This window comes from Amblyomma maculatum, chromosome 1 (assembly GCF_055883805.1).
Source record: "Amblyomma maculatum isolate TAMU_Amacu chromosome 1, ASM5588380v1, whole genome shotgun sequence".
NCBI classification, from domain to species: domain Eukaryota; kingdom Metazoa; phylum Arthropoda; class Arachnida; order Ixodida; family Ixodidae; genus Amblyomma; species Amblyomma maculatum.
The window spans coordinates 233,965,626-233,993,357 of record NC_139344.1 but is presented as its reverse complement, the minus strand read 5'-3'; the positions used below and the strand labels follow the sequence as shown (position 1 = coordinate 233,993,357).

The 27,732-nt window shown below is 49.3% G+C and overlaps 1 protein-coding gene across 3 annotated transcripts in view; it reads right to left on the bottom strand.

Moving 5' to 3' along the window:
* Positions 1-27,732, bottom strand: part of LOC146205910 (puratrophin-1-like) — a 353,992-nt gene that overhangs the window by 142,014 nt on the left and 184,246 nt on the right. For all 3 annotated transcript variants that reach the window (XM_084590570.1, XM_084590571.1, XM_084590572.1), the window contains one exon: positions 3,633-3,782. In XM_084590570.1, coding sequence (XP_084446696.1) covers positions 3,633-3,782 — 150 coding nt within the window. The remainder of the gene's footprint in view (positions 1-3,632; positions 3,783-27,732) is intronic.

The following is a 27,732-nucleotide window of genomic DNA, read 5'->3' as shown; positions in this document are numbered from 1 at the left end:
GGAGAAACAACGCCGGATTTGTGTCGCAAGCGCCTTCGGAAAGTAGGTCCGTGCGATGCTAAGCGCGCTGTGATGAAGCGCATAGGGCTTTTATCTCGAGCCACGAAGTAATAATACACACAGCCTCGATCCACGCAGCCCGCGCCGTTCAGAGCGAGCACATTAACTTCACACCGATCAGAAGAGAATGAGATACTGGGGGAATGACCGCCAGGCGCGAGCACATAATTCGAGGCGGACATACTAGTGTTTTTGCACGCCTCTTGCACAAACAAATGACCTAGCGTACGCTGCTCGCTTCGGCAGGGGTGCTGAGATAACACTTTTGATCCATGCACCGGCGCCCAATGTCATTTCGCACGTAAATGCGCTTGTAAAGCAATGCGCGGCGAAAAAAATAAATAAGCGCGGGAAGGACAGCCTGCGGGGCACGAACGACGCGCGGACTTGGGCGCAATAACTACCAAAGGCGTCTATCTGACAGCGCAGGATATTTCCTTTGTTTTTCGGGTCAGATGCTTTTGCGAACAGCAGCGATAAAGGTACGCGCACGCAAGTGGTGATCAAGGCCAGCGGTTCCGCCCCTTCGTTTCTTTTTGCGCTATTCCATTCTGCGGCAAGGTGAAACAGTTCGTTACAAGGCGAAGCGAGCCCGTAGTAATACGCGGACACGATTACAGCATATTTACGGGCTGGCTGAATAGATTACCCCAGCATGCGAACGTCCCCCAAGAAAGTGTTTCTCTCAGCGTCTCTCTCTCTCTGCTGCAGACAGTGTTGGTATGAAATAGAACATGTGGTTTAACGGCACAAAGCGGCGCTGGCTATGCTCTGGTTTAATTTCGATCGTCGGCTTTTTTTTGTTTGTTTTTTTAAGCGTACCGACATCGCACATTACATGGGCGACTTCTGTTTCACCTCCATCGAAACGCGTCCAACACGGCCAGCATCGAATCCGAGCTTAGCAGTCAAGCGCACGCGATAAAAAAAATAATAATAAAAAATAAATAAATAAAAAGCACCGACTTGTCCGGTGAAATGAAACTGACCGGCTATGAGGATGGATAAAATCACTGATAATTCAATAAAAATACGGAATAAATAAAAAGTATGCAAGATCACCTTGTTGCCGGCAGAAAAGGCCTGAATGAAACCCGTTTTGCAGGAGATTTTGGCGTCTGCGTTAGCTCTGAAAGCTCACCCTCCGTGGTATGGGGTGAGGGGGAGAAGGGTGAAGGAATGTCGGTTACAGCCGCCGTGAAGCTGCAGCCATGCCGGCAATGAGCCAAAGACGAGCGCCGTCCCTGTGACCGTGAACTTTACACCGACTCGGCTCATCGTCCATAAACGCCACGCACGAGAGGCAACACAAAAGGAAGCCGGCGGCGCGCCGTACAAACGACTGAGTTTTCTCGCGTGAAAGCAACGCAGCGCCGGGCAAACACAACGATGAAAACAGCGCAACAAAACAGCCCGAAGCACACTCCTGATGGCAAAAAAAAAAAAAAAAAAAAAAAGAAAGGAGGGAGGGGGGGGGGGGGGGGGGCAAGGGAAAGCAAGAGGTGATCGTGACCTCCAGTTTCGCGCCGCCTAAAGTGGTTCGTACGGGCGAAGACGGGCCATCGGGCGCCTGGGAAAAAAGGCGGGGGCGTTTCACAGGTGGCTCAGTCCATTCCGGCCAGGATGCGCGCGCGCTCGCCTCGCCGCCTTCGCACTCGCCGAGCGCACGCAGGTTCCGGCCATCAAGATGGAGCCGGCAACAGTGCCCGCTTTTCTTCCCTCACATTCGACGCGCAGAGTCGAAGAAAAAAAAAAAAAAAGCCCAACAACCCTTCCCTCCGAAGCCTATATTTCAAATTGCCGCTCCTCCTCAGGCTCCTGTCTCTACTTCTCCGGCTCGCCTCCTTTTATCTATTGGTGTCGGAAGCGGCGTACGAAGGAAGCCCGACGTACCGCTCGTAAACTGAAAACGGGAACAGGCGAGACAAGCCGTAAAAAGACGGCGAAAAGTGTCGCCGTTTGAGGAGAGACCGGCAGCGCTGCGACAAAAGCAACGAAGACAGAAGGCAGAGCGCGCGCGCGCGCGCCAGACGCGGCGCCGACAAAAAAGCGCCTCCCCAGGAAAATGTACGGGAGAAGACGTGAGGTGGTGCGAAAGAGAAAAAGGGGCAAATCGTGCGCCGAACGGAAGAGCGCCCGCCGAGCTATGCTGCGGGGCTGCGGGCGCTGGACACGGAGGATCAACCGGTTCGCGGCTCCCGCGGGGCACCGGCGGCTGTCACGCGGCTGGCGTGTCTCCCCTCACCACGCGCCCACCGAGACAACCGCGGCTAACTGGCGACGAGACAGCGCGGAGGGCGGGCGTGGAATCGGGCAATGTCAGTGCCTACACGCCATTCGATGACACCATCATGACGACGATATAAGCGCGGATGCCTGCGTGACCCGTGACGCTACTTTCAACTGCCTTGCTTTTCGCGAGATCGTTGCACAAGGGCTCACAGCCTGAATCGTCAACCAAGAATGAAGGCAACGTTGCTCAAGGCCTTGGAAACTTTGACCTTGGAAACGCAGCACTGGGCGCACGCAACAACGTTCCGTTCCTAACGTCAGCTTCGCTGCTTTGCTTGGAAGAGGGGTTGGAAGACAGACCACTGGTGAACGACCAATCACGACCTTGCTGAAGGTCAGACGCCCGTCGACGCGCTTAGTATAATTGCAAAGTTCAGTCCGTTTCCACAAAGACTGGTAAATATCGCAATACAATACATTTTATTACGGAGACAAGAAAGAAGCAGTGGTGATATTTTTTTTTTTCTTCAGGCAATAATTTGTTGATGTCGAATAAAGGCAGAATTATAGCGTTCTGTTTTTTCAATCTAGGGAGCTGCATCAGGTTCGAGCTCTGCGTCATACGCTAACACATACCATCTGTTAAGCTGCAGCTCTGTGTTCTGCAACCCGTTAAAAAAAAAAAAAATAACTGACAATCCAGCTCCGGTCGCGCATCTCAAATATACACGCCATTTGTACGTCCCTGCAAGGCTGCTCTTCCCACAATGCAATACTGCACAGACAGATGAACAAAGACGCACAGCGGTCTCCTTAAAAGACACTTCGCCTTTCACAACTTTGTTCACATTTCTTCGCAAGTTACAGCACATTTCGTGTTGATATAGGTCCAGCGGTATGGCTGCACTTGTGATTTCACCGATTACTTTTCAGCACAATGCTGCCCTGAACGCACTCAGTTCGTCCAGTAGTGTGTAGCAAACAAATGAGTGCGCAAGCGCGCACACGAAATCAGAAATAAAAACATCGTACCGATGTATACGCTGGCAAGCTCACATAGTTCTTGGTGCTGAAATTTTTCGGACCAGAGCGGGAATCATCAGCCTTTGCACTTCATTAAAATTTTCGCGACAGCCCTAGCTGGTGCAGTTATCACGTGCACACGTGCAGGACTAAAGTGGTCGAGCCAGATTAAGCATGAAGTCGACAGAATAAAAGTTATACAAGTTGTAATGCAACAGAGCTGGTTGGTACCAGCCTGCGTGGAGCCCCGCTGCCCGCGATTCACCTTTCCCGTCATGGAAGGAGAGCTTCACGCGATGTGGTGAAGAGTCCCTTACCGGGAAAACAGGCGACCCTGGATAGGAGCAGCCTGTGTCCCAGCTGGCTCATGCTGGTCGGCTGGACGAGGCTGTTGTCGCAGTAGCCGTCGTCATGTTCCTCTTCCCTCGAAAGCGAGGTTCGCTCGCGGAAGAGGGCAGACAGGCCATCTGAAAGAGAGTACGCACCACCAGATGAGCTCTCCGGCATTGTATGGCACTGGTAACTACGAGCAAACATTCACGATCACCAACACCCCATTCCACTATCGCCAAAGTTCATTGCATCGACAGAAGCCTCTGCCAACGAACGTCGACTCAGAGGCGTATTTTTTTTTTCTATGGGGCTTCAGGGGCTAGTTTCTTTTTTTATTTATTTATTCGATACTGCAGACCTTGCTCAGGTCCAAGCAGGGTTGTAAAATACAACAATATTACAAATAAACAATGCATCAGTAAATGGAAACAGGCAACAGCGAGTCATTCCGATCTGCAATAGTTTGGGGAAAAAAAGAACACTTGAATACATCCGTCCGTGCAAAATAAGGTGTTAGTGAATTCGGATGACGGTGTCGAGTAAGCCTAGATGTTGAAAGAGACGATAAGATGAAGAGTCAAACGCTAAATTTCCATTACAAAGCATGGAGAGTAACCGCAGACGTAAGTTATTCCTTCTATGTTCAAGAAGATCAATGTCATTATCACGCATTATTTCTGGGAGAGAGTCGTATCGAGAAAAATTGGAATAGATAAATCGTACTGCTTTGCTCTGTACCCTTTCGAGACATTTAATATTTTGTTTAGTAAACGGGTGCCAAACCATGCACGCATATTCAAGTTTAGGTCTAATTAATTAACATAGGCAAGCAATTTTACATTAGGCAGAGCACTTCTAAGCTTGTGCCGCAAAAAATATTATTTACGCAAGGCCGAAGAAGAGATATTATCAATGTGTAAATTCCATGATAAATTGTTAGCAATTGTGATACCCAAGCACTTATAATTGGTTTGTTCCTGCAAAGGCGACGAAGAGTGGAGAAGGGGGTGGCCCCATTTGAACCTTGTATTTCTTAGCGCTTTTCGTCAAAAAGAAAAAAAATGGGGCGCAGCATGTTCTACCTAATTGAAATTGGTCTTTACTTCCAGCCGGCATCGTACTGCTCCTACTGCGGCTATACTATGCCTGTTAATTTTCTAGCCTCTCACTACAGCAAAACTTATACACTGACGAATGTATTGTGCCTTCATCAAAGCGCTGCCGCTGCTGCTGCATTGGGGACACTAGTCTTGGGAGTTCATGCTCAGTATTGTGGCTGCGTGGTGGGCTCTGCTTTGTTTTATTTTCAGAAAAAAAAAATATGTAAAACAGCCCTGAGCAGCTGCTGGAGTTCTGAATCTTTTAGACACTCGGTCAAAATTTATCAAGCCGAGTCACCCTGTCACGCGAAATGGCGAGACCTGCATCGCCGAAATATATGCTGCCGTGCCCGTTAATACTACGGCCCGCGTTAATATGGTCGACTCGAATTATGGACAATTCTTGAGAGGACCAAACTTTTCCAATGCATCTATGCCTCCCTAACGGAAACTCGCTGTCCGGACGATGCACGGGGTAGAAATGGTAGGAGCCTATTAGAGCCCACGTGTTTTTGCCCCACTAAAAGACCACTCTCCACTCTCCGGTTGGCTGATTTGTGGGGTTTAACGTCCCAAAGCGACTCAGGCTATGAGAGACGCCGTAGGGGAGGACTCCGGAAATTTCAACGACTTGGGGTTCTATAACGTGCACTAACATCGCACAGCACACGAGCGCTGTCCACCCTCCGGTCGAAAATATTTTACTTCCCGGTGAATGTGAGGCATCGCCCCCAGAACGCAACGCCGCAAACATTTTTTTTTTAAAGAGTTAATAGCGCCGTTACAGCCACCGCAATCAGCCGATTCTGCCGTGTTCTTCTGAGTCTAATGAGAATCCATAAGTTTTGGTATTATACAAACAGACTCAGGTTGGGGTTTTGCTTTACTTGCCGGAACAGGCAATAAATATATAATAAGAATGCGGCCACTACACAGTGATCTGCTCTCGTATAGTGGCCAGCAAAGCTGATCTGTTCGCGCCTTCGCGGGATTGCAACCCTGTACCGATAACATTAATTTTATTTCCTCCAAGGTCACAGACGATCCGCACTGACAGCGGCCGTATGAGAGCTCTTGAGACTGCGCACTGAATGCTATCCCGTTTCCACCGCATCAATCCCACTGATCTGCTCAGTTATTTTTCTGACTTCATACTCAACAGTGCTAAAGGGCGCAGTCGAGGCATGCACCTTATGATTTGCCGCATTGCATGAATGACAGCGACAATAGTCTTCCGGAGCTTGCACAAGGTTGCAATGACTATTCAGTAGTTTGCGGAGCAGTTATGTAAGAGCAGTTGATGAGATGGGAATAGTCATAGCATTAGACACTTCATCCCGCAGACTGCATAATGCATCTCATCTTTAGTGAAAATTTCCTTATCGCGCCAGACCGGTTTTTACCGGTCCTGTAAATCTCATTCATACCATTGTGACTAGTTCTGTATGAAGTTTAAACAGGTTTACACCGGACCGGTATAACGCTCGAACCGGACCGGTCCGGTATAGAGCTAATAGCAGACAAACTATTTTCGGTGTGCATCTCAAACCGGACATGGTGGTTCGCTTTGGATCTGCAGCCGGACGGACCGGACCGGTATGGAGCACATATACCGGACAGACGATGTCCGGTTTAACTCGAACCGGACGAACCCGTCTTTTATGGAACCGATACCGGACAGAGTATTTCCGCACCTCCACTCAAGCCGGACCGATCGATGACGCTCAACCAGAATGACCACGCCTGTGCATACCACAGCGCTAAATGAGCATGAAAACATACACAATATACGTTAAAATGTTTCTCTATATCTGGGGTACGCGCTGTTTCACAAATACCTTGAAGGTATGAAGTTATCGAAGTGTATGCTAGCAAGTACATAGGCGCATCGCATCGCTTCTGCGCGTGCAACAGTCGCTGCAGCTCGTCCGATTTTGCGATGCATCTTCATATATGCGACTGAAAAAGATCCTTCAAAGCGAAAGTGCAAGGAAGAACGTAGCGTTTCGCTAGCGACGACAAAAATATGCTCGCACATAGCTGCAACACATCGGCGACCATCGAAAAATGCACACATAGCCGCATATCGAGCAGCATTTCCCTGAGTGTTTACATATGCAAAACGCTTAGTCGAAAGTGTGTTCATTGACGTCGCTGCTCCGCTGGCAGCATGTGAAGCAAAATCATGCTATGCTACAAGCATTATTTCGCCGGATATCTCTGTATGTAGCAAGAATTACCTGCGTTCGAAGACGATAACAAAACACTTAACACTAGCAAAAATCAACGTATTCTGAGATTTCCCTTCAAAATAGAAAGACGATGCTAAAGATGAGGGACAGTAGTGACCACTCGTGATAGCCAGGAAAAAGATTCACCTTGTTTAATGGGCGATCGGTGAATTAGACCACAACTTTTACACCCGAGAAAAGCAAAGTGCGAAAAAGCAAAGTTCGCTAGATCAGGAGACATATAACCGCAGTAACCAGAAGAGGGGAGTGAACCGGTGAGAGGTTAAAGCTTGATGGCAAGTGAGATTAAAATCTTAGCGTACGCCGATGTAGTTGTTTTTTGTAGCAGCAAGATAGCATCGTGGAGAGAGTAAGTATTACAAATATGTTAAGCGCCGCGAATTGGAGCAAATACTTAGGCTTTTGGCACGGGAGACCAAACATTCTGTATCCAGTGATCCAAAACATATCCAGTGGTCCAAATAAAAAAATATCCAAAAAAAACATCCAGTGGTCCGAGACATCAGTAAGGTACCTAAGGGTACCCCTAGATCACTAGAATGCTACGGAATGCTGGAATAGTGAAACCGACAAGGCGGTGGACGCGAACTTTCAATGTTCTCTCGCGAGAGGGTGTGTGCAACTTGTTCATTGTTGCGAAAATTTGCCACGAGCTTCAGGTGTTGTGTATGAAGAGAATAAACGTGCAGATATGCACAGAGTCTTTGTCTGGGGTTCTACGTGGCAGCGAACTAGTCGGACCACTTTGTTTCGTCCTGTACAATAAACCGGTATGCCGAATCCGGTATGAACATGATACATTAGTTTTCAATGGGGATAGGCCACTAGACGAACCAAACTGTTCCAAATCATTTTAAAGACAATGGTGAACAGAACAGTGCACTTCTAGCTCAAGATTTTGCTCAATTTCAGCTTCAAAGCTCAACATGTATAAAAGACGCACACCTTAAACTTAAGATCCTCTTTTCCAACATTATTCTTTCCTTCTTCACAATTCATTATTAAAGACGACTCGCTGCATGAACAGTTGGGACCAGTTATCATAGGGTCCATATAAACGAGGCACAACTGGTACATTTTTGCTGCGTTTGCAGCACACAGGAACTCAAGAACTAATTCACTGCCTCGAGACATTCGCTACTTAATTTTGGAACGTGGAAATCGTTACTGTTAACAGCGAAGCTGCAGCGCGTGTTCGTTGCATTGAAGGCTAAAAGCGGTGCATAACAAATTTTACTTGCGTTGTGCACAAAAGCGTGTTGCAGTCTGACTTTCCGCGAACCAGAGAACACGTGCTTATTTAGCTATAGCGAAAAAATTCAGCACTGGATGCCGTGCAGCACATCAAGCCGGTGTGATAGGCAGTGGCGACGTCGAAACGAACAGAAGCAAAAACTGTGAGCGAACTCTGTTGCTAAGCCTCGGCCCGGCTGGCTACGGCTTTAAATACTTTGCTCGAAATTCGGAACAAAGTTAGTACTGTAACAAGTTACTTCATTGCAGCCTATTAATAATTAAAGCCGATATTTATGAACGACTCTAAGAGGTACGCACATAGCAGACAATACATCGGTCTTAATTGCGTATTACGGTAGCATAAAATTGTTATGCGTTGATTTAGTGATTAAAAATGAGGTGAGACTCTTTCCTTGCAAACAACAGGCGCGTATAGGGCTGTTTGCAGACAATCGAGATTTTATCAAGCATGGCTTCTAAGTGTGTGAATAACGTGAACATATTATGAGGGAACTTCGTTAGCATCACTTTTCTGCAGATTATATGGCATCGAGTTGAGCGTTGCCTTAATTTTTCACCATTAAGCTCCATGAACAATATTTAGTTTTTCTTTTCCTGAACAGAAACTGTAAATGGTAAGCTCGCAGGAGGGCTCAGCTGTTACGTATATACAAATCAATCTGACAGCTATAAGCCAGCTTTTGCTCGGTAATAACGATCTACACCATAAAGCAGCCGATACGCTGGACATTCTACTATAATAGTGGTCTCACCTAGAAAGAACAATTATATACTAGATTACGTATATGGTTAAAGACTAACATTCTCACCCTAAACCTTACAAAAACTGTCTACATTCTATTTAGACTCACCGACACCAATGGGCGCTATATACCATTAATATTCAATAAGGAACACAAACGTTGGTATAGTCTGCAGTCACATATTGCTGGAGTTTGGCTTTCTGAATGTCTTTCTTAAGATATATTATTTACCAATATCATAACTTCTATGTAAAACAGTTGGTCGTTTCTACAGAAATGCCCATGTTATACCAGAATGGCTGAAATTATCTATGTACTATTTCTTTTCCTATTCTAAAACGTCCTATTTTGTTATTATTTTGGGTGCCACAACAAAAAGTAATCACAAGAAATCAACCCTTGCACAAGAAATGCCTTACTGGTAATCGAAGGTTATTGAGGTAATAAATAAAAGGGGGTCATGGACAAAACCTTCGTGTTGGTCCATGACCTTTTTGACCATGAACCGGTGGGTACCTGGCGGCATCAGGGCCCGTATTCCGCGTTTGCGTCGTTATCGAAAATGTCGCTATTTCACGTGACCTCGAGCCATCTGATCGGTGGAAACGCCGGAGCATGACCTCTTCTAGTTCCGTAGTGGTAACGCCCGGTTCCAGCGTTTCGACCAATCAGATGACGTGACGTGGTATAGCGACACTTCGATAACGACCAACGTTCATAACGACGCAAACTCGGAATACGGGCCCAGGGGTCGAACCTGGTACCTCCCGAATGCGAGGCTCTACCACAAAGCTGCCGCTTCGGTTCAACTCATTGGTTTACCGCCCTAACCACTAAGTCACTGAGGCGAGATTCCGCCTTGGTGCTCGTCTGCCGCGAATAGCAGCGTTTTCTGCAACTGCAGTTGACCTAGATTAAAGCCAGACGCCGATTAGGGTTTCTGAAGTACTCAGACGCAGATCAGATGCGTCGCTCTGCTGTAGTGACGATGGAACCGGTGCATTAACAGTACGCCAGATGTACAGCACTTGTAAAGAGTAAACACAGTTCAAGGTGCTTCACCCTGTAGTGTGTGGTTCAACATACATCGCCAGCGTTCCGAATCTCTTCGTGGTTGAAGGAACCATCGTCCTAACAGGACTGCCGTGGATGCCAACCCATTACACGGCTTGGAAGCAAACTTTACTTTTAACAAAGGCTCTGCAAACATCGACCCATGCTCTTGCCATAAAATGCGTTTCCTTGCGCCGGCGCACGTAATGAAACGCAACGCGGCTGCCCAACACGGCAAAGCTGGCTGCTGACGTGACAGCGCGTCTGGGACCTGCGCGATTGTTCAATGCACCGTCGGCGGCCGATTTCTTCGAAGGCATTCGGCTCGAAGACAAAGTCGCAGCGATCGAGTGGAGCTGGCAGGTGGGGAGGCAAGATGACGCAACGCGACGATTCAGGTCAATGCAAATACTGATCGGCTCGGAATTCGACAACTCCAAGAAAGGAAAGCCACAATAATGCCGGGTTGATCTGCGGCACAATGCCGGCCGTCTCGTCGGCGGTGGTTGGCCAGAAAGAAGAGAGCCACTGCAGGGGGTCCCGGGCGCTTTCCTCGATGGTTTCCTATCGGGGGGCGTGACTAGGAGGAGGAGGAGGACGCGGCGCTATGTAGGTTAGGCAATGGCAGCACGCGAACGCGCTTTCGATGACTGCGGCGCCGAGTGTGCTCTTCTCGGGCAGCCCTGACAGGCCGGCGCACTTACAGCCACAACAAAGACACACGCACAGGGGCCACCGGTGAGCGGGCAATAAAACAGGAGCAGCACACTCGCGGGGCTCAACGGACAGCGAGAAATGCCGCGCGACAGCGGGAGAGTGCTGCTGCCCGTTGCGTGCACGTGGTCGATCATCGCACTGCTGCTCACACTGTAGTTGGCGTCAAATTATCGCCGACGTGAGAGCACGCTTCGCCACGGGCCGAATGAAGAGGATCCTCCCATAACCGGCGGGCTTTCGTTTTCCCCATGAAAACGCAAAGTGGCATTAAACGGCGTCGCGGCCCTCGCCCTCCGCGGCATACTTTGGGGTGACCTTCCCAAAGCGTGGAGTCTTTCCTTCTAGCTTCTTCCTTCCTGAACGCGTCGCGGCAGCAGTTCTCCACATTTACTGCCTCACGGTCAGTGGAAGAACGCCGACGCTGTGCACAGCCGAGAATCATCTGCGGGTAGGACCCTGTCAACGGAGCTTGCCGACATTCCGTGCAGGGCACCATGCGCACTTGGCTCTGACGAAACAGGCCCTGTAACAGGGGCGCGCATCCACGCAGAGAGGAAAACAAAAGAAGCATCACTCCACGCCCCACATCCAAAGACGAGGAAGAGCAGCCGGCGGAGAGGGCCGCCCCTTCTTTCGCCGCCAAGAAGGGGGAGTGTCTCTCGGGCAGGCCGACATGCTGCGCATACGACGAATCAAGAACAGTGGCAATGAACTTGGCGCAGCGTCTATTTTGGCAGTGTCTCGAGAGGACCCCCTCCGCCGTCGGCTTAAGCCCGGCGACATTCGGCCCTTTATAAGAGCTGTGTTTGCCGCAGCTAGAGGACGGAGTTTGCGGGTGCCCCTGAAAGAGAGCGGCTGTTAGAAGGGCGGCCGAGCAGCGGGGGCCCCACGCGTTGCAGCACACGCCCACGTTTGGTTCAGCCGCGCAACGGTGACACACGTGCGTTTGCCATCAGCGGGAAATGCGTGCCGAGGCAGTGAGGCTCGCCGAGCCGCCCCGGTAGCTTCATTTCTGAGCTCCATCGGGGAACGATGAAAGTGCGCTCAGGGTGTCCCAGGATCAGGGCAAAAGAAACTAAGGTAACCATGCGGGGCCAGTCGGCGCAAGATTTTGCCACCCAAGTTCCCGCTTCCTGAAAAACACGGGACTCGTCTCGCGATTGTCATACAAGTTACCGCGCCTGTACATATTATCATGCCCCTTGGTCCCCTCCTCCCCACGTTGTCACCTATCACGGCCCTCTTTCTTCTCCCCCTTCCCCAGCGCAAAGTAGCATGCCAGATATACAACTTTCCGGCATACCTATCTACCTATCCATGCAATGAAATCGTCTAACAGCCATTCAAGATGTGCGAAGCTCTCATCAGGGTTGGATTTACGGGTCTCTCTTGGAGTGGGCGATCCGGACCCATTTGATATACGTGTTTTTGGGGCGTTTTTGGTCCGACAAAAAAAAAAAGGGGGGGGGGGGGGGGGGGGCTTCGACGACACGGTTAGCCTAAGTAAAATTTTTCGCTTGTGGGAGGACCTGGCACTCGTTCAGTGGATTAGATGTTAGCGTTTAGTTCTCAAGCAGCCCTTCTGTGTAAGAAGCACATTACGCGGCGATACAGAACATTTCTATATAATAATAATAATAATAATAATACGATTGCGTATATCCCCTTTATTTACAGTAGGTAGTTATTACATAAGGGAGAGTTCTTTGACCTGGTAGCGGTCGAGTCAGGTAAATCAACAGCGGGAGCATGTCGCCCCAGCACGAAATTCATAGTGATCGAGACATTGCTTCCTGATTACATCTTTTTGAGTGATGTATTTTTTACCAACATTCTTCCGAACACGTGCCGCGGGCCGTCAACGTAAGAAATGGAAATCGCCTGCTGCTCATGACTTACGCCCAGCACCTGTATCCGGCACTAAAAATATGCAAAGTGGCTGCCGTTTGGAATCAAGCCACTACTCAAATTTATATTACTGTTGCCTGAACCTAATAAGTTCCCCGAGTATTTTCGTAAACCGAACACACGCGGAGAGCAAACTGAATGCATGTTTAGTTAAATGATTAATGGTTCATATCATTAACCCAGTTAGAACAACCTTTACTGCCAATCTAGCTGTGCAAGACGAACTAGCTTGCTTGTATTCTTGTGGTATTTACCGGCAATAGATTGGTGCAGCGGAAGTTTTTAGAGAGTCCGCACATGCGACGTGGACAGAGAAGTGAAACAACACACATTTTGAGTCTGCATTCCCCGATGCTCGCGTTCATTTGTTGTCACTTTCAGCGTCTCTTATATCGGCATGAGTCAGTCTTCGTGTACACTTAGTACGTGCTGTGAGGATTAAGCATACGAAATAAATCAAAGTGCAGCTTCTTGAATTACGGCTGCAATATGTTACATATACTCGGTCTGTCCGTGAAACTGAAGTTCGCTGAAGAAAATATAATATCTCGCTTGAAATGGCAACGCCAAAGGCGCGCTGTTCAGCTGGAAGAGAAGCGGCTGATGACACATGCCTATCAACTTGGCTGCTTTATAGCGTGGCGATTTGAACGCTGGTGAGCATTATTCTGAATGTTACTCTCGTGTCATGAACAAGGCCTCTATCAAGAAAATGACGTCACAGGGTTTTTTGTGGTGCCCCGAAAGATGAAACTTCACATGCGTCTCCAACAATTCAATCATAGCTAAATCATTCCATAACTAGTTAACACGATATCTGGGCGACAAACTCCTCGAGTGCGCCAGAAGATTGTCCTGCAATGATCTTTCGGGTTTGTTGAAGCAAAGTTTGTCAGCGAATTTTTACAAATGTAGTTCAGTCAATTAAGTACCATTCGTAGCCTTTGAATAAACGTTCTTACTAAGCCCTTGGGCACTATACCATTAGTTAGTACAGAAAGGTGCCTCCCGCCCTTACTTGACCCCGCCTCATGCAGACCTAACTCTTCAGTCACTGTTAGGCCAAACAGTTCTGCAGGCTAAACAAACGGCATCAATCTGCGCAATAGGCGTGGGGCTCCGCTAGGTAACAAACAAATGTAGCATGACAAGCGTCATTATATGACTAGCTGCTCCACTTGCAGCCGAAACCTTGGCTCAGTAATCCTTGTTTCTTCCAGGGAACAAGCGCGCCGACCGGATAATGGATGATGTAATTTTACTCTGGCATTTAGCGGCTGGCAAGACCGCAGGCACAGAGAATTTGGGAGACTCTTTCGGCGTGCGCGTGCACGAGAGCTGCGATGCGCCTCTTGCTCGACGTCGACTCGTATTTCTAAATATGGACCTTGGTTTTGGGTCGGAGAGAGTCGCAGCGACAAGATGATTCAGTGGGATAACAGAGCTAACGTCAGCTTCGCCGCCAGTGGGGGGGCCGCAGTGGCACGCAGAGAGGGTGGAGCGAAAGCCCAAAGGTAAGCACCCCAGAGCGAGCAGTCTGCTGCTTCAGCTATTTGCAGCCCGTATAGGAATCGCGACACTGCAGGACAACTGTCTTGACGGCGTCAGTGTGTAACTCAAATCGGCTGCTGGACCAGAAAAAAACTGTCACAAACCGATCGGCTAGCCACGCTGCTATTGATCGATTCTGACCGGCGGACCGCTCTACGTAGGAACGGTGGCTGACTGATCGTGATCACCACGTTCAGTTGATTCATACTAAAGGGTGTTCTGCTGAAATTTGGTAAGGATCCGTCCACATCACCGACTGACCGAACCGAGTATAGTACTAAACTTTATTGGGAGCACTGTTGAAAGTGCGATGCAGTACAGGACTCCCTTTGGGGAGTGACTTCCTCTGTCCAACCTGCAAGGAAGGGATTGGGTCTGCTTTTCTCGAGAGCGCCGGTATAGGAGTCCTTTGGGTGGAGGTTTGCCCTTGCACGCGAAATTTCGGCATGTAGAATCGACTTCTACTTTGGCCATTGCATGTAACCTGGGAGGACTCAGGACAGATCTTGCTTTAGATCCTTCTGGGCGTTGTGTGCTGTGCTCTAGTTGCTCTTGATGATGAGTAGGAAAGGCTCTCCTTCCTTCCTTGTAGACCTTGGTTATCTCATTAAATGTGCTGGAGATTTCAGAGCAGTTTTTCTTTCTATCCGGGGAGGAGGGGGGGGGGGGGGGGGGGAGGGGGGGCTTATAGTCGGCCTGGTTTGTTAGGCCTCGGGGCGGCCTATCCGCTTCCTTATTGCCTCAGTTTCCAGTTTACACATTCAATCTCTGCGACGCTATTTCGTTCACAACCTTCCAGGCTTTTGGTGGCTGTCGCACTCGCGGGCCCCTTGGTACCTTCGAAATGGCTCTTTTTGAGTCACTGATGAATGAATGAAGCATGAGCGAATTAACAGCGTAGATAGCGAACAGTGCGTCACGTGACGCACCGTATGTCAATTGCAGGCGGCATCTTAAACGGACACTTTAACATATTAAACCACCCAAGTAATACTTGACAAATAATGCTAGAACCCCCCCCCCCCCTCAAAAAAAAAGAAAACGCAAGAAATGCTTTCCTAGTGATAATATGTGAAATTTTTTGTTGAAATAGACATTTCTTTCGTGTCTTGTGTCGCATTTCATATAACAGAGGTGGTCTGTGAGCACCACTGTTATATGTTATCCCCACCGAGCACCACTGTTAATCTCCTATTACTATGGACCACGCCGATTGTGGATAGCATCGTTGGGGATCAAACTTTTTCAATGAATTTACGCCTCGTTAACATGGAAACACACTGTTCGGGCAACGGACAGGGTGAAAATGTGCAGATCTTATAGCGGTCCATATATTTTGCCGCGTTAATACGGACAGTCGTAGAAACAAAACCTGCAATTTGTACTTCGATTAGGCTTTGCCACCCGCCACACCATGACCCGAGTCTCATAGCCTGAGTCGCTTTGGGACGTTAAACCCCACAAACCAAACCAAAATCTGCAATTTTCCTACAAGGTTGTTCCTTTCCCGTGTGGGGACTGCAACGGTAGCGAAAGATGCGGCACTGAAATGACCTCCTCATTTTATTGCTTCGTGCCTACCAGTACTAAAGGGCCCTCCAGCTCTCCAGCTGTTGACGTACGAGCGCGCATGCTGACAGTACATACGTGTGCGTGGAAACTCAGTAACATCAGATGAAATACAGACGAGAAAGCACAGGCGAGACACGCACTGTGGCTCGATCGCCTTTCCTTCCTCGTCCCTTGTGTGCACTTCAGCTGATGCTATCGAATTTCAAAATGTGCCAACACTATCAGCCTTAATCAGTGTAAGTGACTGCCGTGCAGAGAAATGAAAGCCCGGGAGCACAAGTTCACGCAATTCCTTCATCAATGGGTCAGTTGATATCGAAAGTTCTTGTATCAAGTGGCGAAAATTAACATGATTCTATTATTATCATTTTTGTTAATAACAGACGTCAGGGCTGGTACCCTAATACCTTCTTAGCCCTTGTACTAGTATATAATTTTTCTCGCATTAGCTGGTAGATTTATAAATACCGACAGAGAATTACAACGCACATTGGCACCCTCTACACATATTTAAACAATTGCGGACATATAATGTTAGTCCCGTATTCAGACGCATGCTCAAAAATAGCCCATTTCTGTAATGAGATGGTACAGCACGTGTTGAAGGGTGATTTAGATTGAAAACGTAAAATTATAGAACGCATATATAATACCACTAGAATTCGTGTCACCTGCGTCCTTCCGCTCCAAGCCGTTTTTTTTTTTTACTTTAATTTTACACATTTACATTACGAACAAACGTGACTGTCATGAAGCCCATTACTGTTGCACTGTTCACATGTTATTTGGAAGACAAGGTCATTTGTGATTAAGGCGAAGCTCAGCCAATGACTCGATCGCCAGTGCCAGCTGAACCAGTGAACCGCCACTAACAGCCCTACGTTAGAGCTGAGATGAAGACAAAGAAAGCAAGAGGCCGCTTTTCTTCGGGTGTGCGAATATCGCGTAACCGAAGTTCGCACTTTGCTGCTGTGCTTTTCTCCGCGGTAATAACCGGCGCTTGACCGCTCGCTCGCTCGATCGCTCCCTCGCGCGCGCGCGGCGCGCGCTCCCGATTCTGTACGCTCAGCTCTCGACGCAGCAGCCGGCGAATCGCGAGGTGACCGCGCTCTGGGAACGGGTTTCTACTCCAGGGGAGGGGGAGGGGGGGGGGGGGGGGGGGCGTTCCTCGGCGATGTATCTCACGTGACAACTTACAAATGAATGCCCGGCTGATACAACGCGCTCTCTTCTACAGCGACGAAAAAGCCTTGAAAGAAGGCCGCCAAAGAGGTTTCTGGTCCGAATACCAGGCCGAGATTCGGTCTCCCGATAATCAACTTAACCTGTTCATGCAGAAGCCAATTAAGGGCGCGAGAGGAAGACGACACCCCGGAGGGGAGGAGAGAGAAAAAGAACGCTTTCATCGAACCCCCCCCCCCCCCCCCTCCCCCCGCCTCTCTCCCCCCGCTGACCAGGGGGCACAAACACGGGATGGTGTCATCACGCCAGCAGAGCCGCCCAGGCACACGCTTCCTACGAGGCACGCCTCGCATCTCGGTGCTCCCGAAACCTGCACGCGCAGCAACCAGCGGGCTCATTCGTGAAAGCGCTTGCGGAGCACCGAGCTATACGCCTCATGTTCTGTAGAAACAGTGCAGGGAACCTGACATCGAAGTCCCACTGCGACGCAGTGAGAGAGTAGTTGTGTAGCGAAGATGCATTTTTCAAGACTAGCAACCGCTACTCAGAGGGGCGGCGAAGTTTTTTCTTGTTTTCTTTCGAGAGCTAATAATAATAATAAAAAAAAAAAAGCAAGACCGGAAGAAGCTGCATCTGGGCACTCGGTATTCTAAGAGATTGCGTTTCTTAAATACGTGAAAATGGCTCAGAACAGACAACTGATCTGCAGAATGTTTTCCTGAACGTGATATCGGAGCTCATGTTTCAGCCCCACTGACGTCCGAGCAACGTCCTGAGCAGTAAACACACACATAAACGTGCACCGAGCATTGGAAGTTCACATTTTGCCCTTATATAAAACTTATGCTTCGTTCCTGGGCACTGAAGGCTGCATTCTTTTTTTTTTTTCTTTCTTTTACAGTTGAAGTTCGGTGTAGCATATACGCTTCGTGGTTTTGACAGGTAATAACAAAAGCCAACTTGACTAACTAAGCGAATAGGTTATGCATAACGGTTTCTAAAAAGTCTAGAAAGACAGAGAGAGAAGGGACACGCCTTTGTTTTGGCAGATCAAGACTTTGGGAGCGATGCCATGATACAGATACCAGCGACAGCACTATACAGTCTCGGCTGACTCAGAGTAAAAATGACAACTGACGCTTCGAGTTAACAGATCTTTCAGAGAGAGAGAGAGAGAGAGAGAGAGAGAGAGAGAGAGAGAGAGAGAGAGAGAGAGAGAGAGTGAGTGAGTGAGTGAGTGAGTGAGTGAGTGAGTGAGAGTGTGTGTGCGCGCGTGTGCGTGCGTGTGCGTGCGTGCGTGTGTGTGTGTTGTAGCGTACGCTTAATGAGGACTTCCGCTTCATCTATACTATCTATACTCAAGGTGCTGGGTTTCGTCTGTACAATTGTTTAGGCGCATCCACGCAGATGGTAAAGAATTCGGAAACAAAGTGGTAACCAACGTTATGAATTGGTTGATGACCAAACGTTTTACTATTATGCTATTACCGGACAATATGACTTCATAAAACACACAACTATACAAGATGCCACCATCATTCGGTCAAGAATATTTTATGAGTATGTGACACTGGGTTCACGTGATCCTTAAGCGGCAGTCGCCTATAAACGGAAATACAGCTTCAGGGTTGCCACAGCAGTGCGATGACAGTGTCAGTCTATTCCGGGAGACCTACCACTAGCGCATAATGGCTACAGCTTTATGCATTCATGACCACACAGCTGTTCAGCACAAGACATGCGCGCTAAACTTAAAATCATTCTGTGAAACCCGGAGCTAGTCGGCTTTATAACGGTAAAGCAAAACGGCCGCGTAACGAGGCAGTCTTAGCAGGTGGAAGGTGCGCCGAGGAATCGCCAACGAAAAACGCTATATGATCCCGCGTAGAAAGCGATTCGAAAGCGTAATCAGCGACGCTTTGGTACGTAAATAGTACCACCCTCCCCGTCTGCTGGTGTCGGTACCTGATGTCTTTTTCAGCCGATGCTCAAATTCTAAGATGCCGAGGTTGGTGCGGGAATGGGAATTTAACGATTTGGAATGATAATGAAGCGCATGAGAGTGACATCACAGAGGCGTTTCTGCAGGAATAGCGAAAGTGCAGGAGCCAGGACCCGCGATATGACACAGGTCAAGTTTGCCTTGCACACTGCGATCGCTGCTTTCCGTCGCGGCAAGCACTGGTTTACGCCTGCACGAACAAATGAATTCACCGTTTTCTACAGAAAGCAGCGCTGATCAGTCGAACTTCACACCGTCGATGCGCCGTATACACGCTGCCTCATTAGCTGGACGATGTTACGCTTAGCGTCAATTCCGACGCCACTACAAAGCGCCACGTCGCAGGCTAACTGCGCGTGCGCGCGCGTCGCTTCCAACCTGGTGCGTCGGCAAATCAGTTTCCGAGTAAGCCTACGAGAGACGGAACGGGGAAATTCCACGCAGCCCACATGAGCCGCAGTAAGGCAAAACGTCTCGGGACAGTTTTACGGCCACCCTCTAAACGCCGGGTGCGAGCGTTGTTCGATCACTGCGATTGTCGGCCGCGTGCGCGTCGGCACAGTGCGCGGGGTGGGGGAACGACAGAAAGAAAGAAACGAAATAGCCGCGAGAAGCAATAGATCGCAGGTTAACCCCGATTCCGGAAAATACGCCGCTTCGATAATTGTGCGTGGGTCGCGCGCAAGAGGGGCAGAGAAATGATCGCCAGAGAGAAATATATGAAGTAAAAAAGAAAAAAGAGAGAGAATGAGGAGCCGCGCGTAAAAAGCGATCGAGGTGAAGTCGCGGCAGGAAATGCGACCGTGACTTGACGGAGAATTGAGCCGCGAGTGGTGCGCGCGGGTGGCTGTGTGTAGCAGCGCAGTGCGTCGTCCCACTCGCGCGAGATTGCCGAGAAAGCAGCCGCCCGGCGCAGTCGCTTGTCTACGCGAGGAGAGCACATAATCGCGTGCGCAGGGCGGAGGAGACAGCGCTACAATTTTCTCGGCCTGTTGCTCTCCAGCCTCGCATTTTTGCTTATCTCTACACCGCGCAACCGATTCTGCCTCGTCGCCGCAGAACGCTCGTCGCAGTCACCACACAGCCTACCCAGCAATGCGCGTTCCATTTCGGCACCCAGTGTGCTTGTCCGGCGGTGGCGAGAGAACGCCGCGGGACGTCGCTACGTGCGGCGTATGCATTTCCGATACTGTTAAGCAGGAAATTCGCGTCCGAATGCGAAAGCGCCCTGGAAGCATAACAATTCCGAGTGTAAGGTATCGTAAAGGGCAGCTTGTGTAAAGGCTTATGAAACCGCAACACACCCATTCAAAATCTCGCTTTTTTTTTTTTTTCTCTCTCGTTCCCCTGGAGTCACTCAGAGACAAAAGAAATGCGGGAGACGGGAAAGAGCAGAGCAGAGAATCATTTCCGGACGTGCAGAAGCAGTCGAATTAGAAATTAATTTGCATATCACAGAGTAAAAGGAAAAAACTGCGACTGGGGAATCTGAATTTTTGCCGTTACAACACAATTTCTGTAGCATTGTGGTGCCCCTTGTCGTTGCGATAATTTTTTTTTTTTCTGCGGTACAGTCGTGTCCCTTCGCGTAACGACACAAAAAAATGCTGCAGAGAAATGCGTCTTTACGAAAAAACGGAAAAACATTGTGGCGTATTTGGGCACGATTATGTCGATTCCATCTGCGACGATGAATTGTAATCACAATACTAATAATGAGAATCTACTGCCATGCCCTACTGGCTTATCTTCACATAAGGTGTCTGGCATGCAGTGTATCTACCATAATACTTTTGCGACTCAGCCACGCTAAGGAATTTTTTCTCTTGATATTTCCTGTGTGAAACCTTAGATCTCATTAATATCATAATCCTCAGGAATAACTTAATTCGAAGGGAAATCACCAAAATGTTTGGTACCAGTGAGGAAGTGATTTGCCATGCAACACTGCTTTTGATGTCACCACGGGAGGTTCAAGCGATTAACTTGCTCAGAGAAATAGAATTTACTGACCCCTGAAGCGGCCAGTTTTAAAGGCACGGTTCCGACACAGGTGACGCCAACGGAAACGGCGAGCCAAATTAAAGCTCAAGCCTTAATTAAAGCTTTTTTTTGTCATGTTCCGCATATGGGAAGTTGCACTCATCCGAGCTGCCTCCCGCTACAGCGAGCGAATTTGCGCCGAGGCAGAAACCACCGGGTGGCGCGCGTGCTCACGCAGCACAACTGAATACGAGAACGGCTGTGGCGGCCATCCAAGGGCACACACCTCGTTACGCGAACTCTGCCATCACGGAGGTTCGCCCCGGGGCTACGGGCCGCTCGCGCGTATGCGCGCGGATGTAGGTCGCCGCCATTCAGTCGGCATTGGCGACGCGTCTCCGGCGGCGTATACTTCCTGGGCGTAGAGCGGCCGCTCATTTTGTCGTGATTGCGCGAGCGGCTCTGTTTGTCTTTGGGCCTGGCAAGCGTCCACGCGTCTCGGTCGCAGTGACTCACACCGGACGCCCCCGGTGCGGGCCGCGCCTCCCGCGTCGTCGTAAAAAGCACACCAGAGACGCCAGGTCGGCAAGGTTAGCGCCGCCGCACACAACGCCGGGAGCGCCCAAGCAAGGAGCGACGCGGCTTTCGGCCCATTTTGCCTCTCTCTATTCCGCGCAGCTCTGTGGACGCGTCACATTTGTGGAACGACGCTTGGCAGAGAGTTGGACCGGCGCGAGTAATATACAATCGCACGCTTTAGAGCCGCGTTTGAACTTTTCCTTTCCGATTGTACGACTGCGCACTGACGCTCTCTGCGGGGCCTATTACGTGCCGAAGAAACAGCCACGGGTGGTAACGGCTTCGTCCCCGAGAAGAGGCCGTGCGATGCGTGGCACAAAGGCTGACCAGGTGAGATGAAACTGGAAACGCTTGGAAAAACATGCTATAGCGGTGGGGGTTATTAAAGCCGGAGCGGCCGTCGTGCTTCTATAAAAGGCCGCTGGGACGTGCACCGGTCGGATCACTGGGCGCCGGCAGCGCGCACCAGGGAGGAAGATCGAAAATTGCGCCCAGGAACGGTGGGGAGGCTAAAAATACAAAGCCATTAATTACGCCGAAAACAAGCGTCATTCAAGTGCACAACGTCGTGTAAAATTGGTTTAGCCGGCCTACCACGAGCGCGGTGCGTGAAAGTGGGGTGGTGCGTGCCCGTAACGACTACGAAATTGCCACAGCCTTTCCTTACGCACTTACGGCCCAAAATTATTCGGAGGCAAGAAAAAACGGGCCCCCTCGATGGGCGCGTACGCAATGGCGGCTCTCTCGGGTGAAAATAATGAAGGACAAGCGGAGCAACGGCCAGCCCGCAACAATCTCTCTCGCTCGCCGATCAGGCCGCGCATCGAGCACGGTATCGAGCAATTACCCAACCCGCGCGCTCTCACGGACAACGGGAGCTGCGCTGCAGCCGATGCAACCGGGGACCGCGACGGCGCTTGACTTCAGGCGAAGCCGCTGACGAAGCGAAAAACTGGGGAACTAACACGACAGTGACAAAAACTAGGAGGACGCGGTGGTCGGTCGCTAATCCTTCGATGCCCCGTCAGCACAATGACAGATCAAGATTTCAAAACCAACACAACAGATTAAGGAACTCAATGTGGACACGGGAACGGGCCAACACAGCCAATGCGCGTTTGCCGAAACTCACTTGCTGCCTTCCCCACTCCCTCCCTCCAACGCCACCCGAATGTAACTCACTTCGTGACCGTCGAGAAGCTGGCCGCCCATGAACCGACTGTACACGTTTCATCGACTGCGAATATGCGTCACAATAGAGGATTCGCACTCGATGTCCCCAGATCTGAAATCACAGGGTTACGCATGCTAGATAGATGCTCAAATGATTCGCCCCAACTTTTGCGCTTAGCAGAACTGTGCAAAGATGGAAGTCGCAGAGATCGCGTCTCCTAAGCAAACGAGCCGGTTTCGTAACTCCTATCAACAACCCCGGTTATCCATCAACATTTTCTAGAAAGTGGCCCGACTCAATAATTCGCCAATATCGACACTGGCGGACGCCGCAGTGGGTTGCTCTGGGCCAGGCGATTATAAAGCCGCTGGCCCAGGTCGAAGACAATTAATCACACGCCTCTTGAACCCTCGTGCGTTTTATCCGCGCCAGTATAGGGCGTCGATCTATCAAAAGAAATGAACGATCACTGCCATGCTGGTCAAGCGCCTATTCAGCGCCAGCTTCTGTGATTAACGACACAGAATTAAGGAAGAGTGCGCCACGACTCCTAGCAGGTTCTAATGCTGGGCTCTCCACTCTACTTTTGTTTATTTTCGTCATTTCGCCTTAGAACCGAGCGGCAGCGCCTTGTGTGCGAGAGCTTCTAGCCAGAAAATAAAAACGCGCTCCCAGACGGAGCAATAAAAAGGCGATATCTACTTAATGCATGCACTTACGAACGCTCGATCCACCAACAAGCGAAAGTACAAGATTCACTGGCAATATTATAAGCGGACTGATGCCAGCGAAGCTGAAGAAAAGGGGAGTGAAGCGTGCCGAGAGAGGTTGGGGAGAGGATATAAACGAGGCCCCTCCAGCGCTTTCACCTTCCCCACACTTTTGACGCTCGAGCAAGGTGGCGCCCCGAATCAGTCTTCGAGGCCACGTAAATGCCGACCACAGGATACTCCACAAATGGACCGAGCAGCACTAGGTCAGCAGCCTTCGCTGAAATCGACAATTTGACCACCGGCGTCAAAAACTGTTCGCCGTGAAAGTGGACGAGAGCATAGCTTCCAGGCTGTTACAGCGCCGCAGACCTTTCGCCACCATCGAAACGGCGTTGGAAGACGAGCGGCGGACACGGAAGACGAGAGCGCTCCTTCGCACGCCGGAGCCTTCGCTCAAAATCCCGCGCACTTCATGCTTGAGCGAACATCGAGTGCAACTTCATTCTATTTTCTTCCGAGGTGCAAATCGCATCCATAGTTACTTCTGGCTATGCCGACGTTTGACCTGCAGCAAAAGGCTATTTCAACCCTGAGAAAATTGCGTTTAAAAATTTCCCTCCCCTCGCTTGAAACTCGTGAAGTATAGACATCGAAAGTGACTTCGAGGACGGCGTTAGGAACTGAACAGCGGTGCCGACAAATTGAGCTAACCAAGGGCGGCCAGCAATCGGGTGGCAGGGTGATAGCGAAATGTAACACCGTTACCACTTCTAGTTGTTGATCATTTCGCTCACCACCTGAACTGTTGGCCGTCCTTGATAGCTCAGTTGGAAGAGCGTCTGTCCCGTTCAGGAGGTGGTCCCTCGTTCGATCCCCGGACCAGGGCGAATTTTTCTTCTGCTACGAAATTCTGAGAACAATTTTCTTTGTAGCGGTATGGCTACACTTGCGGCATTGATTGACGGAAATGGGGGCTGTTTCGAAAAACCCGCGCCTAGAGCGCGGGTTTTTCGAAATATTTCTTGAGCCACAGCGTCGGTGGTAGTCGCGTTACCCAAATTGCAGAAATTGACATGGTCACTGCCAACGGTCGGTTACAAACCTCTAATTGCAACCAGGTGCATAACGGTGATAGCTGAAAAATTAATATCAGAAATTAGTTAAGCAGCTAACTAGTAACATTATTTCCCAGTTTTCGGACACCCGCCAACGTTGACAGAATTGTACCGCAGACTATATGCCAAAAAGTATTTTATTTTATTTTTTAATTAGTGGCGGGATTCCTTCAAACACCTTGTATGTATATTATATATATAGCAACACTGGTACTCTCAAATCTACATATTGTTACGTGGAGACTCAATCTATTTACAGTATATTTACAAAATTGCAACTGGCATAGCAGCTAGCAGCCCGACAGCAAAACAGTCCCACTACTTCGTCACCTATCTTGCCGCAAGGCGGGGGGGAAGGGGGGGGGGTTCGTTTTCACGGAACAATATATATCGAACATATTCGTGCAACGTTGACCTTTAAAAAAACTTGCGCGGCCTGCGCGCGTTTACCACGTCATTTGCGTCCCAATCGCCGACCTCTCATAGACTATCGCACTTCCAGAATTCAATAGGTGCTTTCCGTCTCTCTCTCTCTCTCTCTTTCTCTCTATTCGCTACCGAGTCTAGGGGTTAGAACAGGCCCCCAATGAAAACTAGCGAGTGAATTAAAGCAAGCACACAAGCAGCGCGCAAATTATTTTAACATCTGCTTGATTTGACGGCTGAATCAGCCGAGTGATATCGTATTCGCCAACTAAAACCCTACTTATTTTCAGTGACGACGTCCGTTCGATTTCTTTGTTTCATGTTCAGTTGAGTTAATGGTAGAGAAGCAGAACTTGAAATGACTAGCAGAAATTTGCTGCGCTTCAGCGTCACGTCACGTGTCAAGAAATATCCATGACCCCAGCAGAAATCCAAAAACTTTCGCAATCTGTACCTAGGGCAAGTAAATACAAAGCGATCACAGCGGTAGCGGTGCATATTCCCATGCCATCCTCTTTTTTCAAACGTGCTAAGAAGAATTCCATCGCATCGATACTCGGCTTTTGCAGATGTCCACCACCAGCCTGGTTCAGCACAACAAAAAATGGAGCACGAATGGAGTAAACTGTCCTCTAACGTACTCCATTTCAGATATAATGTATGCTGCCCAAGAATAGGGGTATATTTCGAGCAACAAATATGCGGAATACTTACTCAAAGTTTCGCAAAAGGAGATATTCCCATCTCAAAGCATATTATTTAGTGAAAGTAGTTGGCAAAGGAAGACTTTTAAAAGCGGCATCAGAGGTTCTGTAGTTAGAAGCTTTAAAGGGATTGAAACCTCCGTTAAAACCTTGGTAAACTGCGAGAACATAGCATGTTTTGAGGTGGCGACCCGTTTCCTTGACAACTGCATTGGTATTCCGTATATTTTGTGACGGATGTCTGCCACAGGATTTAGGCAGCATTACCAGCCTCTATTAAGGAGTGCGCTAGGAGACCGTTCATTCCTTGTTTAATCCTTTATTAGACCGGACCGATTCGCAGTGCTGCTACCTGATTCTAAAGAAATGGCGGAAATCGGAAATAGGCTAGGTCAAACATTTCTCACTAAGCAAGAATTTTTGAAGGCACTCAGATTATTTTGTTTTTCGCGTAGCCTGCTGCACGAAGCAGTCACGAAGTCGACCCCATCCACTTTTTTCTTTTATTGGTGGGTGGGGGGTATCCGTTCGATGTTAATGAAACCGTACGAAATAAGGCCGACGGCGGCCATTCAAGACAGCCAGAAGCCGTAGTAATAAGTCCTCTCCGCGAGCGCAGCATTCAGCAGTTCGTGAATGCAGCGAAATGCTTGAATATTTATACGACACCCTGCCGAGTCAACGACGACTGCAGCGAAAAATAAAGTCAGAGCAACAAGGAGGCCGGGCAAAGTAAAATACAAGAAGGCGACATAGCGTGCGTCGCTAACCTGCCCTGGTAATATTTTGCGGAATTTGTAAACTTAAGAACCACTCTCGCGTTGCCAACCGTAAGAGTCGTCATAAATTCCGAGGGGCACACGCCGTCTCCGGGGTTAGGGCTGCGAGAGACCGACGATGACGGGACGCTTTATGGGTTTCCTTTTCCTCTAAAGCTCACCGACGACAAGTTCTGACAGTTTCCTGCGACACGAGCACATAGAAGGGGGAGGGCAAAAGGAAAAAAGTTGCACGCCGCCGTCACGCCTCCCGCACTTTTTTAGCTCCGGCACTCTCATAAAACCGAAAACGTGCCCCCGAGAAGGCCAACCACATTGCGGCACTTGTTTTCCCATTTTGATCCGACAACTAGGAAGCTAAGGAACCATGCCGGCCCGCTGTTTCTGGCGAACGCGATGCGCAAACACAGCGAATCAACGAGAGGCTTCGCGCCCGATATTTACTCGAACGAAGGGCGCAAAAATACCGTTTCCACAATGGTACACAAAACAAAAAAAAAAAAGGGGGGGGGGGGGGGGAAGCAAAGTACAGTTCGTTGTGTGCATACATTACAGCCACTATATCGTGACGTAAGAATCGTTTGAAATGCAGCGCCTCGGTTCCTTTAGCGCGACTCTTCGCTCCTTCGTTTCCATTGTCTGTACCCACCCATCAAGCATTTTTCATACTTCATTACGCCATCACATCGAAATGATTTGTCAGCCACGCTGAACGGGTTAGTTATTTCTTCTCCAAAACTCTCACTTCAGTGGTTCCACGCAAAGCGAAAGTTACTAAGACGGCGTCTTTTATTATTCTTGTTCGGTTGGAGAATTTCGCTGCTTCTCTCTCAGACTTAGCACGCTAATCACCGATAACCACCGCCCTCAGTCGTGGTAATCAGGAGGCAGAGCTGCCCATTGGAAGCAATATACCGGGCGCATACATCCCCGCATAACAACAAAGCTCGATGGCGTGGCTGCCGACCAGTGGTGTGGCTGCATCCAGCGTCCTGCATTACATGGTTTCCAGGGCATGCATTCAGGCGCCCTATTGCGCGTTCAAGTACAATAGGCGGATGGTTCCAGAGAATGCTACATATGCGCCCGGATTAAGAGGAAAAGCTTGGCACGGGCTCGTTGGCATGAGTTAATCGTGACGAACGCTGAAATTTAAACAAAGGCTTGTTTTTAACCTCCGCCTGCCATTCTGGTTCTAACTGTCGGCGCGCATGTGTATGACTGACAACGCAAGCACATTCAACTTTAAGGCAAGCACAACAGCACTTCTTTGC